The sequence below is a fragment of the Bombina bombina genome, chromosome 3, assembly GCF_027579735.1.
Source record: "Bombina bombina isolate aBomBom1 chromosome 3, aBomBom1.pri, whole genome shotgun sequence".
Classification (NCBI taxonomy): domain Eukaryota; kingdom Metazoa; phylum Chordata; class Amphibia; order Anura; family Bombinatoridae; genus Bombina; species Bombina bombina.
The window spans coordinates 541,096,026-541,111,422 of NC_069501.1; the positions used below are offsets into that span (position 1 = coordinate 541,096,026).

A 15,397-nucleotide genomic window follows, 5' to 3' on the forward strand; every position below is an offset into this window, starting at 1 on the left:
TGCCCCCCCTACACCGTCGCCACCTATAATAAATTTATTAACCCCTATCCTGCCCCCCACTACGACGACGCCACTGTAATAAATGTATTAACCCCTAAACCTAAGTCTAACACTAACCCTAACGCCCCCCTAACTTAAATATTAATTAAATAAATCTAAATAATATTTATATTATGAACTAAATTAATCCTATTCAAAACTAAATACTTACCTTTAAAATAAACCCTAATATAGCTACAATATAAATAATAATTATATTGTAGCTATCTTAGGATTTATTTTTATTTTACAGGCAACTTTCAATTTATTTTAACTAGGTACAATAGCTATTAAATAGTTATTAACTATTTAATAGCTTACCTAGCTAAAATAAAGAGAAATTTACCTGTAAAATAAATCCTAACCTAAGTTACAATTACACCTAACACTACACTATACTTTAATAAATTAATCCTATTTAAAACTAAATACTTACCTGTAAAATAAACCCTAATATAGCTACAATATAAATAATAAATATATTGTAGCTATCTTAGGATTTATATTTATTTTACAGGTAACTTTGTATTTATTTTAGCTAGTTAGAATAGTTATTAAATAGTTATTAACTATTTCATAACTACCTAGCTAAAAGAAATACAAAATTACCTGTAAAATAAATCCTAACCTAAGTTACAATTAAACCTAATACTACACTATCATTAAATTAATTAAATAAACTACCTACAAATAACTACAATTAAATACAATTACATAAACTAACTAAAGTACAAAAAATAAAAAAAGCTAAGTTACAGAAAATAAAAAAATAAGTTACAAACATTTTACAAATATTACAACAATTTTAAGCTACTTACACCTAATCTAAGCCCCCTAATAAAATAACAAACCCCCCAAAATAAAAAAATGCCCTACCCTATTCTAAATTAAATAAAGTTCAACGCTCTTTTACCTTACCAGCCCTTAAAAGGGCCATTTGTGGGGGCATGCTCTTTTGCCTGTAAATGAAAAATACAAACCCCCACCCACATACCCCTAATCTAACCCAAACCCCCCTTACAAAAACCTAACACTAATCCCCTGAAGATCATCCTACCTTGAGTCGTCTTCACTCAGCCGAGCAGTGATGGAACCCAAGTGGACATCCGGACCGGCAGAAGTGATCATCCAAGTGGCGCTGAAGAAATCTTCCATCCGATGAAGTCATCATCCAGGCGGCGCTGAAGAAGTCTTCGATCCGGGCGATGTCATCTTCCAAGCCGGGTCTTGAATCTTCCTTCCGCCGCCGCGGAACATCCTTCTTCACCGACGGACTACGACGAATGAAGGCTCCTTTAAGGGACGTCATCCAAGATGGCGTCCCCTCAATTCCGATTGGCTGATAGGATTCTATCAGCCAATCGGAATTAAGGTAGGAAAAATCTGATTGGCTGATGGAATCAGCCAATCAGATTCAAGTTCAATCCGATTGGCTGATCCAATCAGCCAATCAGATTGAGCTCACATTCTATTGGCTGTTCCGATCAGCCAATAGAATGCGAGCTCAATCTGATTGGCTGAGTGAAGACGACTCAAGGTAGGATGATCTTCAGGGGATTAGTGTTAGGTTTTTGTAAGGGGGGTTTGGGTTAGATTAGGGGTATGTGGGTGGTGGGTTTTAATGTTTTAATGTTGGGGGGGTTTGTATTTTTCATTTACAGGCAAAAGAGCTGAACTTTTGGGGGCATGCCCCCACAAATGGCCCTTTTAAGGGCTGGTAAGGTAAAAGAGTGTTGAACTTTATTTAATTTAGAATAGAGTAGGGCATTTTTTTATTTTGGGGGGTTTGTTATTTTATTAGGGGGCTTAGATTAGGTGTAAGTAGCTTAAAATTGTTGTAATATTTGTAAAATGTTTAACTTATTTTTTTATTTTCTGTAACTTAGCTTTTTTTATTTTTTGTACTTTAGTTAGTTTATGTAATTGTATTTAATTGTAGTTATTTGTAGGTAGTTTATTTAATTAATTTAATGATAGTGTAGTATTAGGTTTAATTGTAACTTAGGTTAGGATTTATTTTACAGGTAATTTTGTATTTCTTTTAGCTAGGTAGTTATTAAATAGTTAATAACTATTTAATAACTATTCTAACTAGCTAAAATAAATACAAAGTTACCTGTAAAATAAATATAAATCCTAAGATAGCTACAATATAATTATTATTTATATTGTAGCTATATTAGGGTTTATTTTAAAGGTAAGTATTTAGTTTTAAATAGGATTAATTTAGTTCATAATATAAATATTATTTAGATTTATTTAATTAATATTTAAGTTAGGGGGGCGTTAGGGTTAGTGTTAGACTTAGGTTTAGGGGTTAATACATTTATTACAGTGGCGTCGTCGTAGTGGGGGGCAGGATAGGGGTTAATAAATTTATTATAGGTTGCGGCAGGTTCAGGGAGCGGCGGTTTAGGGGTTAAACTATTTATTTAGTTGCGGCGAGGTGCGGGATCAGCAGGATAGGGGTTAATAATTTTATTATAGAGGGCGACGGTATAGGGGGGGCAGGATAGGGGTTACTAGGTATAATGTAGGTGGCGGTGGGCTCTGGGAGCGGCGGTTTAGGGGGTAATAACTTTATTTACTTGCGACGGTGTAGGGGGGACAGATTAGGGGTGTTTAAACTCGGGGTACATGTTAGGGTGTTAGGTGCAGACATCTCCCATAGGAATCAATGGGATGTCTGTCAGCAGCGAACTTGTACTTTCACTATGGTCAGACTCCCATTGATTCCTATGGGATCCGCCGCCTCCAGGCTGGCGCTTTGAAAACCAGGTACGCTGGGCCATAAAAGTGCCGAGCGTACCTGCTAGTTTTTTGATAACTAGCAAAAGTAGTGAGATTGTGCCGCACTTGTGTGCGGAACATCTGGAGTGACGTAAGAATCGATCTGTGTCAGACTGAGTCCGGCGGATCGAAGCTTACGTCACAAAATTCTACTTTTGCCGGTCTCGAGCCTTTGATAACTAAGGCGAATCAGCCTCGCCACAAATACGCTGCGGAATTCCAGCGTATTTGAGGTTGACGGCTTGATAACTAGGCCCCTAAGTATTCAAATGTGTGTTTGTATAGTAAAAAGGTATCTCCATAAATTGCGTGACCAAATTTTGTGTTTGTTTAGTTAAGAAGTATCACCATAAATTGCGATAATGATACCATTAACCTGATATTTGTAGTTTATGAGTTTGTGTTAGCTCAGATGCACTGAGTGTTGAGGAGAGTGTATCATTCAGCTCAGCCGTGTAAGTTGCAACTGCTCCTTTTTATTAAATGTTTGGCTGTGGTTGCTGATAGCTGATTGAGCTATTTCACAGTGCCGGAATTTTAATTTTGGCAGCAGCGCACCTCCCGTAGCTGTTTGAATGTTTGCAAGTCACAAGTTTTCCGGGGTGTTAATGATAGAGGCAGAGATCGATTTTAATTATCATATAGGAATAACAGCTTAGTATACTAAAGATATTGTTAGTGTATACTTGTTTAACTCGTGCTGTAGACTGCAAAAATCAGCAGTTCACTTTCGGTAGATCTCCGGTTGTTTAAAATCTCTGGTCCACTACCGTATGTTTAAAACAGCCCTGTGCCTGATAAGGTCTATTCACTGTAAGGTATTAGCAAATATACCTGGGTATACAGATTATACTTTATCCCAGATACCTTTGGATTGTATGAGGCTAATAGGACGTTTGCACTACGTAGAGGGCGTTAGGTAAATAATGCTGATTGCATGGCAACCGTACACTGTTGGAATTAATCAGGTCCTCTCGCACCCAGTAACTTTACAAATAATTAAATCTTGGATTGAGATTGCGCTCGTAAGGAAAACTTTCCATACACCCACTCACATTCACACTAAAGGTGTCGTTAGGGCAATGGTGAGGAGTCCTAGGAGCTCCTGTGTTTTAGACAAGCCTTAAGCTACCATTTCATTACTGTAGTCATTATTTGTAGCATTATTTTGCTTTACTAACACTTATCTATGACATAACTATTACTAGCCATTTAATCTATATATCCAGTCATGACCTTTAGTGTGAATGTGAGTGGGTGTATGGAAAGTTTTCCTTACGAGCGCAATCTCAATCCAAGATTTAATTATTTGTAAAGTTACTGGGTGCGAGAGGACCTGATTAATTCCGACAGTGTACAGTTGCCATGCAATCAACATTATTTACCTAACGCCCTCTACGTAGTGCAAACGTCCTATTAGCCTCATACAATCCAAAGGTATCTGGGATAAAGTATAATCTGTATACCCAGGTATATTTGCTAATACCTTACAGTGAATAGACCTTATCAGGCACAGCGCTGTTTTAAACATACGGTAGTGGACCAGAGATTTTACACAACCGGAGATCTACCGAAAGTGAACTGCTGATTTTTGCAGTCTACAGCACGAGTTAAACAAGTATACACTAACAATATCTTTAGTATACTAAGCTGTTATTCCTATATGATAATTAAAATCGATCTCTGCCTCTATCATTAACACCCCGGAGGCACTTGTGACTTGCAAACATTCAAACAGCTACGGGAGGTGCGCTGCTGCCAAAATTAAAATTCCGGCACTGTGAAATAGCTCAATCAGCTATCAGCAACCACAGCCAAACATTTAATAAAAAGGAGCAGTTGCAACTTACACGGCTGAGCTGAATGATACACTCTCCTCAACACTCAGTGCATCTGAGCTAACACACACTCATAAACTACAAATATCAGGTTAATGGTATCATTATCGCAATTTATGGTGATACTTCTTAACTAAACAAACACAAAATTTGGTCACCCAATTTATGGAGATACCTTTTTACTATACAAACACACATTTGAATACTTAGTATTAAGATTGTGCCTAATATATGTGACACTATTTAACTCACATTTACATTGTTATAATAACAAAGTTGGGGAATTGTATAACATAATGTACTATGTAAATGGAGTGTTTGATCTATAATACTATGATCGGATCTCTTACCACACTGTGACTCATTAATATGTACGAGATCGAATAGGATAGATTGTATATCTGATACTGCACCTAATCTGTACGAGCAGTAGACATACACTAACTTGCCTGATAAATGACATTCAGACTAGTAATTAGTCACCTCTAACATCCTATTCATAAGTATTACATTTTGTGTGCACAGTACATTATATGTCAATTAAAACCAACAAGTTGATCCCGGTATCCCCAATATCTTGGTAGTCCACCTGTTATTGTAAATAGTACCTGGTTTTTACCATAACTAATTTTGAATGTATATATTAATACTGGATACATTATACACTTAACGGGAAAGCACAACCTCCTGTCAAATACTGTGATAACGTATCTTATATTACCGTTATTCACATGATAATATAGGAGGGGATTATTTTGTGGTACATACTATGTCAGTATGTTTAGTTCCAATTTGGTTTACACCATAACCTGAATCCTAGATATCGCTCATAACTATAAACTGTCCCACATAACTGTTTATCATAACAGGGACACACTATCCATTCTACTCTCTCACCCACAGATCTACCACAAGTGCTAAGTGAATCTACTCTATCACAATTTACCATTCAAATAGATATTTAACTTTGATGTACTTTACTGACAAGCATGTGATCTTTGCATTTTGGTAATGATTGGATGTGTTATCTTGAACAAACAATTGGCTACGCAAATTATTTACAAACTACAGTCGGTACTTAAGTGTGATTTTAATTGATTTTTCCTATTTTAATTTTTTTGAACCCAATAAAAGTTATATTTTAAATTTAGTTAATCTTCCTGTCTCCGTACTCTATTCTTGGATTATTAACTCAGTGATTATTACTTGCAACATGTTTGCAATTTGACCTGGGAGTGCTTTCTATGTGTATGCTTTTTTTCTTGCAAGTTGAAGTATCTAAACTCATACACTTAGCACCCACATCTAGCCGTATTTGTTGGCACAATTAAAGATTAAGACAGGTCTATTACACATAGGTAGTGCCATTGGTAATTTTTGCAAATTCAGGCCGAAATGTACGTCTGGGGTTTTGCTGTTTCTCTCGTTCAGAGAGGGATTGCCTGGTATTTCGGGACTGGACTGTACTGTGAAGTCAGGATCAGACTGATATGCTTCAGGAAAGTTCTTCTCTGTGAAAGGCAAATGTTGAGCAAAACGAGGCTGCTTCTTGGGTGGTAACTAGCCATAGAACAAGCTATTATGCTATTGTTTGTTCCCAGGTTGAGCGCTTCTCTCTTTTTATTTATCTATATGTGTCTATTAAAGTGATGGTAAACCCAAACGTATAACAAACATGAGTTTGTCTCATTGTTTCATGAAAAACTATGTTAAACTAACCCTATCTGTAAGAAAAGTAGATTGCTAACACAGCGCCTCCGGTCGCCCATGGCACAGCGCTTTCTTCAATGAGGTGATGTTTCCACCTCCTAGACTAATAACCGTGCATGTCAACTGACATCCTAGCACGGCTATTGGTCTAGAGGTGAAAACGTCACCTCATTGGAGAAAACGATTTTAGGTTGTCATTTTACCTTCTTTGTGGTAAATGCCTAAATAATGTTTTTTTTATTCTAAAACATTATGGATCGGATTACGAGTGGAGCGCAAATTAATGCTTCAGCTCGAGAGTTAATTGCGCTTGAAGTAAGCTTTTTGCTCTCATATTACGAGTTTAAAGTAAACTGTTTTCGCTCTCGCGATAACCCAACAAGTGCAAAAAGCCCAAGTTAGAATATTGTATGCATGTTCACGTATTCCCCCATAGAAGTCAATGAAAAAAGAAAAGTGGGAAAAAAACGCAAACTGATCACATATTCTCATGTGCACTAACCCAACGTGAAAATATGAATATTTCACATTCCATTGTTCTTCAAATAACAGATAGCTATTACTGGAATATATATTGGCTATAGACACGGTCCAACATTAAAAATAATATTAGTGGAGGCTGAGGAGGTGCACAGAGGTGTAGAAAAATAGCTTATTAATCATACAAGAAAAACTAGTACACCTTACCCAGCAACCCCATATTAATCCTAATTGAAAATAGTAAGAGTCTTAATACCTCCCACGAAAACACATCATCAAACCAAATATTGCATTTAAAGAATTTATTAATGAGCACCGAAAAAAAACAAACACACAATTCATCCATTAAATGAAACCATAGATGTATCAGTATATACAAAAGGAGTTTGAAACAGGGATCCCTGTTACATATGAACACAACCGGTTGGTAAGCTAAAAATACAGCTGGCCATTTTAACAAACATCGTATGGATGTTCAAAGGATTGTTAGTATCCAAAAGTAACAGTACAAAGAACACGGAGTAATGGATGGATACAGTCTCTTGACTCCAGTGAAATTGTTACATGACAATTCATCAGAATATAGCAGGGACTCCACATAACATCCCTGACCTCCCTTAAAGCTGGACACTGAGTGGGCTAAATGTAACGGTCCGCCTAGAGACTATGTTTTCATCTACTTAACTGCAAAGGGCTTCAATGCACTTGTATATATGTGTACATATGTACTTATGTGTTTATATATGTCTGTAGATACATGTATACACATATAAATACATATGTTTACATATATTGACCGATATATATATATATATATATATATATATATATATATATATATATATATATATATATGTGTATATGTATATATATATATATATATATGTGTGTATATATATATATATATATATATATATATATATATATATATAGATACACATATACATATTTCGACATAGAAAAAAAAGGCAGGCAAAGGTCTTTAACATAGAGAAACATACGTTTACAACACCTGAGGCCTCATATCTTTGAGCCTTTATAATTAGTGTGCAATCTTTTTTTTTTTTTATAATTTTTATTAGATAGTGTTGAGTGTAACTGTACTTTGTAATGTATTTTTGATGTGTTTTGTGCAACTTTATGTTTTGCAAAACAGTTAACCCGAGCTCTAAAGTCGCGTTAATTCACAATTGCACTCAAGCGATCACGTTTACTTTCAACCTTTAATACCAAAGGTAAGTCCAACGAGCGCAACCCCCGCAATAAACCCCATATTGCTTGGGCGCAAATGTTTGTGCTCCACTCATAATCTGGCCCTATATTTTATGTTATTATGTTGTTTTTCCATTGTATCCATTTTTAACACCTGACAGAAAATATCCTCTAAGTAACAAATAAAAAAAACATTATGTTATTTTACTTTATTAAATATGCTAATTTAAAAATCTGTTTTCCTACAGGTGGAGGAGAGAGACTGGCGCATGACTTTTTTGCCTCAGTTTCATGCATGTGTTGAAGCTGGGACATACAGCATTATGTGTAGCTACAACAGGTACTACGGTATAGACGTCTTACACATTTTTTGCTATGTGCAGTCATTATTTTCTTGTCTCCTGCAAACTACATAAATATAAAGAGGTTTCAAAGCATGAACTATATTTCAAATCTATAAATAGGCAAAGGATGAATAGTTAGAAGTTGGCACACATTTCACTCACACATTTTCACTGGAAAAAACTTCCAAATAAGAGAGTGAAGATTAAAGGAACACAGATAAATCTAAATTTCTATTAAGGCCTTTAGGATACATAGAATCTAATCTATGTATCCACAATGCTTCCATTTGTTTCAAGTGTCTCTCTCTATCTCCTCCTGCTCTTAAAGGGCCTAGATGATTAATTATTTGTCAACGTAGTTGGCTAATTTGATGTCCATGCTCAAGGTAATGGCATGCAACAGGAGTGTTCCTATAATCTTCACTCTCTCTAAGTTTTTTCCATCATAGGTTATTTTTACCCCCTCCCATAAAAATGTCTTCCTTCATACATAGGTTTTGATATTTATATATAATGTCTGCATTTTATTAATGGTTTCTATCATAAGTCTTTTGTGTCAGATAATTATCTAGATTTTTGGCAACATTAGTATGACATTCTTTGCATTATTTTTTACCTGTAATAAGTAACATACATATGTGGAATATCTTGCTGCCCCCTGTCTTGTTTGTGTAAAAGTTGTTTTTAAAAAACAAAACAAAAAAACGGTATAAAAATGAAAGAAAAAATGTTTTTAAAATGTTCTATTATTCTACCCTCAATCTCTTTAAGCAACATTACTTCTCTAATCTTATCTCTACTCTTTCTTCAAACTCAAAACGTCTGTTCTCCACTGTCAACACTCTTCTCCACCCACCCCCACCTCCCAATACAACTTCTCTGTCAGCTCAAGACTTTGCCAGCCACTTCAATAACAAAATCGACTCCATCAGAAACAAAATCCGCTCTCAACATACTTCCATTCTCTCACCCCCTCAAACCCTCGCAATCAACCACAACCCACATAGCCATAAACTTAGCTCTTTCTCCCCTGTTACTGAGGAAGAGGTTTCTGCACTTATACTGCGCTCTCACCTCACTACCTATCCCCTTGACCCTATCCCCTCACAGCTACTCCCCTCCCTCTCTTCTACCCTTACCCCTATACTAACATACATTTTCAGCCTCTCCCTCAGCACCGGTATATTTCCCTCATCTCTGAAACATGCACTGGTCACACCTATCCTCAAAAAACCTTCCCTTGATCCAACTACTGCCCTATTTCCCTCCTCCCTCTTGCCTCAAAGCTTCTCGAAAAGCTAGTATATGCACACTTATCCCATTTCCTTACATTAAACTCCCTCCTTGACCCACTGCAATCTGGATATTGTCCCCATCACTCCACAGAGACGGCAATCGTTAAGGTTACCAACGACCTACTTACAGCAAAATCAAAAGGCCACTTCTCTCTGCTTATCCTTATTGATCTGTCCGCAGCCTTTGATACTGTTGACCACCCTATTTTGCTCCAAACCCTCCAATCCTTCAGCATTTGTGACAAAGCCCTCTCATGGTTCTCTTCCTACCTGTTAAACTGTACCTTTAGTGTAACCTTCTCTGGGTCCTCCTCTGCCCCATCACCACTTTCTGTCGGGGTACCGCAAGGCTCTGTCCTCAGTCCCCTTCTCTTCTCAATCTACACGTCATCATAAGGTTCCTTAATTAAGTCCCACGGTTTCCAATATCATTTGTATGCCGACGACACCCAAATCTACTTCTCTGCACCAGATCTATCTCCTTCCTTGCTAACCCGTGTCACGAACTGTCTTTCTCACATCTCTTCCTGGATGTCCTCTAACTACTTCAAGCTAACTCTCTCCAAAAATGAGCTCCTTATTTTCCCCCCTTCTTCCAAAATCTCCACCCCCAATCTCTCTAACTGTTGAGAACGCCATCATTACCCCTACCCCGCATGCCTGATGTCTTGGGGTCACATTTGACTCAGATCTTTCTTTCACTCCTCACATCTAGTCCTTGGCTAAAGCCTGCCGCTTCAACCTTAAAAACATCTCTAAAATTAGACATTTCCTTACACAAGACACAACTAAGATTTTAATCCACTCTCTCATCCTTTCCCGTCTCGATTACTGCATCTCTGTCCTTTTCTGGTCTCCCCAGCTGCCGCCTAACTCCTTTACAATCCATACTGAATGCCTGCAGGCTCATCTTCCTTACATGTCATCTTCATCTGCTGCACCTCTCTGCCAATCCCTTCACTGGCTTCCTCTAGCCTCTAGGATTAAACACAAAATTCTCACTCTGACATACAAAGCCCTCAACTGCACTGCTCCCACTATATCTCAGACCTTGTCTCCAGATACTCTCCCTCCCGTACCCTTAGCTCTGCTCATTACATCCTACTCTCCTCCTCTCTTGTTACTTCCTCACATGCTCCACAAGACTCTCCCCTAGTTTTGAAAGCTTTGAGCGCTCCCTAAAGACTCTACTGTTCAGGGATGTTTAACCTACACTAACCTTTCTTTCATGTAATTAGCAAGAGTCGATGAGCTAGTGACGTATGGGATATACATTCCTACCAGGAGGGGCAAAGTTTCCCAAACCTCAAAATGCCTACAAATACACCCCTCACCACACCCACAAATCAGTTTTACAAACTTTGCCTCCCGTGGAGGTGGTGAAGTAAGTTTGTGCTAGATTCTACGTTGATATGCGCTTCGCAGCAGGCTGGAGCCCGGTTTTCCTCTCAGTGTGCAGTGAATGTCAGAGGGATGTGAGGAGAGTATTGCCTATTTGAATTCAATGATCTCCTTCTACGGGATTTTTTTCATAGGTTCTCTGTTATCGGTCGTAGAGATTCATCTCTTACCTCCCTTTTCAGATCGACGATATACTCTTATATACCATTACCTCTACTGATTCTCGTTTCAGTACTGGTTTGGCTTTCTACTACATGTAGATGAGTGTCCTGGGGTAAGTAAGTCTTATTTTTTGTGACACTCTAAGCTATGGTTGGGCACTTTTTTATAAAAGTTCTAAATATATGTGTTTAAACATTTATTTGCCTTGATTCAGGATGATCAATATTCCTTATTTCAGACAGTCAGTTTCATTATTTGGGATAATGCATATGAATTTTCAATTTTTTCTTACCTTTCAAATTGACTTTTTTTCCTGTGGGCTGTTAGGCTCGCGGGGGCTGAAAATGCTTTATTTTATTGCGTCATTCTTGGCGCGGACTTTTTTGGCGCAAAAAATTTCTTTGTCATTTCCGGCGTCATACTTGTCGCTGGAAGTTGTTTGTGATTGTGTCATTTTTTTTACGTTTTGCGCCAAAAATGTCGGCGTCACCTGATGTGGCGTCATTCTTGGCGCCAAAAACATTTAGGCGCCAATAATGTGGGCGTCTTTTTTGGCGCTAAAAAATGTGGGCGTCATTATTGTCTCCACCTTTTTTTCACATTATTTAAGTCTCATTTTTCTTTTGCTTCTGGTTACTAGAGGCTTGTTCATTGGCATTTTTTCCCATTCCTGAAACTGTCATTTAAGGAATTTGATAGATTTTGCTTTATATATTGTTTTTTCTCTTACATATTGCAAGATGTCTCAGATTGACCCTGGATCAGAAGCTACTTCTGGAAAAAACGCTGCCTGATGCTGGTCCTACCAAAGTTAAGTGCATTTGTTGTAAACTTGTGGTAACTGTTCCTCCGGCTGTAGTTTGTGATGAATGTCATGATAAACTTGCTAATGCAGATAAAATTTCCATTAGTAATATTCCATTACCTGTTGCTGTTCCATCAACATCTATTAATCAGGATGTTCCTGTTAATATAAGAGATTTTGTTTCTAAATCTATTAGGAAGGCTATGTCTGTTATTCCTCCTTCCAGTAAGCGTAAAAGGTCTTTTAAAACTTCTCATTTCTCAGATGAATTTTTAAATGAACATCATCATTCTGATTCTGTCTCTGATGAGGATTTTTCTGGTTCAGAGGATTCAGTCTCAGATATTGACACTGATAAATCTTCATATTTTTAAAATGGAATTTATTCGTTCTTTGCTTAAAGAAGTTTTAATCGCATTAGAAATGGAGGATTCTAGTCCTCTTGATACTAAATCTACTAAGCATTTAAATTCGGTTTTTAAACCTCCTACAGTTATTCAGGAAGTTTTTCCTGTCCCTGATGCTATTTCTGAAGTAATTTCTAGGGAATGGAATAATCTGGGTAATTCTTTTACTCCTTCTAAAAGATTTAAGAAATTGTATCCTGTGCCATCTGACAGATTAGAGTTTTGGGACAAAATCCCTAAAGTTGATGGGGCTATCTCTACTCTTGCTAAGCGTACTACTATTCCTACAGCAGATAGTACTTCCTTTAAGGATCCTTTAGATAGGAAGATTGAATCCTTTCTAAGGAAAGCTTATTTATGTTCAGGTAATCTTCTTAGGCCTGCTATTTCTTTGGCTGATGTTGCTGCAGCTTCCACTTTTTGGTTGGAGGCTTTGGCACAACAAGTGTCAGATTATAATACTCATAGCATTGTTAAGCTTCTTCAACATGCTAATAACTTTATTTGTGATGCCATCTTTGATATCATTAGAGTTGATGTCAGGTATATGTCTTTAGCTATTCTAGCTAGAAGAGCTTTATGGCTTAAATCTTGGAATGCTGATATGTCTTCTAAGTCAACTTTGCTTTCTCTTTCTTTCCAAGGTAATAAATTGTTTGGTTCCCAGTTGGATTCTATTATTTCAACTGTTACTGGGGGAAAGGAACTTTTTTACCTCAGGATAAAAAATCTAAAGGTAAATATAGGGCTGCTAATCGTTTTCGTTCCTTTCGTCAGAATAAGGAACAAAAGCCTGATCCTTCCCTTAAAGGAACGGTTTCTGTTTGGAAACCGTCTCCAGTCTGGAATAAATCCAAGCCTTTTAGAAAGCCAAAGCCAGCTCCCAAGTCCACATGAAGGTGCGGCCCTCATTCCAGCGCAGCTGGTAGGGGGCAGATTACGATTTTTCAAAGAGATTTGGATCAATTCGATTCACAGTCTTTGGATTCAGAACATTGTCTCACAAGGGTACAGAATAGGTTTCAAGGTAAGGCCACCTGCAAGAAGATTTTTTCTTTCTCGCATTCCAATAAATCCAGTGAAGGCTCAGGCGTTTCTGAAATGTGTTTCAGATCTAGAGTTGGCTGGAGTAATTGTGCCTGTTCCAGTTTTGGAACAGGGTATGGGGTTTTACTCAAATCTATTCATTGTACTAAAGAAGGAGAATTCCTTCAGACCAGTTCTGGATTTAAAAATATTGAATCGTTATGTAAGGATACCAACATTCAAAATGGTAACTATAAGGACTATTCTGCCTTTGTTCAGCAAGGGCATTATATGTCCACAATAGATTTGCAGGATGCATATCTGCATATTCCGATTCATCCAGATCACTTTCAGTTTCTGAGATTCTCTTTTCTAGACAAACATTACCAATTTGTGGCTCTGCCGTTCGGTCTAGCAACGGCTCCAAGGATTTTTTCAAAGGTTCTCGGTGCCCTTCTATCTGTAATCAGAGAACAGGGTATTGTGGTATTTCCTTATTTGGACGATATCTTGGTACTTGCTCAGTCTTCACATTTATCAGAATCTCATACGAATCGACTTGTCGTTTCTTCAAGAACATGGTTGGAGGATCAATTTACCAAAGAGTTAATTGATTCCTCAGACAAGGGTAACCTTTTTAGGTTTCCAGATAGATTCAGTGTCCATGACTTTGTCTCTGACGGACAAGAGACGTCTGAAATTAATTTCAGCTTGTCGAAACCTTCAGTTTCAATCATTCCCTTCGGTAGCCTTATGCATGGAAATTCTAGGTCTTATGACTGCTGCATCGGACGCGATCCCTTTTGCTCGTTTTCACATGCGACCTCTTCAGCTCTGTATGCTGAACCAGTGGTGCAGGGATTATACAAAGATATCACAGTTAATATCTTTAAATCCGATTGTACGACACTCTCTGACGTGGTGGACAGATCACCATCGTTTAGTTCAAGGGGCTTCTTTTGTTCTTCCAACCTGGACTGTGATCTCAACGGATGCGAGTCTGACAGGTTGGGGAGCTGTATGGGGGTTTCTGACAGCGCAGGGGGTTTGGGAATCTCAGGAGGCGAGATTACCAATCAACATTTTGGAACTCCGTGCGATTTTCAGAGCTCTTCAGTCGTGGCCTCTTCTGAAGAGAGAATCGTTCATTTGTTTTCAGACGGACAATGTCACAACCGTGGCATATGTCAATCATCAAGGGGGGACTCACAGTCCTCTGGCTATGAAAGAAGTATCTCGGATACTTGTATGGGCGGAATCCAGCTCCTGTCTAATTTCTGCGGTTCACATCCCAGATATAGACAATTGGGAAGCGGATTATCTCAGTCGCCAGACGTTACATCCGGGCGAATGGTCTCTTCACCCAGAGGTATTTCTTCAGATTGTTCAAATCTGGGGTCTTCCAGAAATAGGTCTGATGGCTTCTCATCTAAACAAGAAACTTCCCAGGTATCTGTCCAGATCCAGGGATCCTCAGGCGGAGGCAGTGGATGCATTGTCACTTCCTTGGAAGTATCATCCTGCCTATATCTTTCCGCCTCTAGTTCTTCTTCCAAGAGTGATTTCCAAGATTCTAAAGGAGCGTCCGTTTGTACTGCTGGTGGCTCCAGCATGGGCTCACAGGTTTTGGTATGCGGATCTTGTTCGGATGGCTTCTTGCCAACCTTGGACTCTTCCGTTAAGACCAGACCTTCTATCTCAAGGCCCATTTTTCCATCAGGATCTCAAATCATTAAATTTGAAGGTATGGAGATTGAACGCTTGATTCTCAGTCATAGAGGTTTCTCTGACTCCGTAATTAATACTATGTTACAGGCTCGTAAATCTGTGTCTAGGAAGATATATTATCGAGTTTGGAAGACTTACATTTCTTGGTGTTCTTCTCATC

The 15,397-nt window shown here is 38.0% G+C and overlaps 1 protein-coding gene across 2 annotated transcripts in view; it reads left to right on the forward strand.

The window, feature by feature from the left end:
• Positions 1-15,397, forward strand: part of LOC128653621 (uncharacterized) — a 90,102-nt gene that overhangs the window by 14,462 nt on the left and 60,243 nt on the right. For both annotated transcript variants that reach the window (XM_053707013.1, XM_053707012.1), the window contains exon 6: positions 8,318-8,409. In XM_053707013.1, the coding sequence (XP_053562988.1) occupies positions 8,318-8,409 (92 nt within the window). The remainder of the gene's footprint in view (positions 1-8,317; positions 8,410-15,397) is intronic.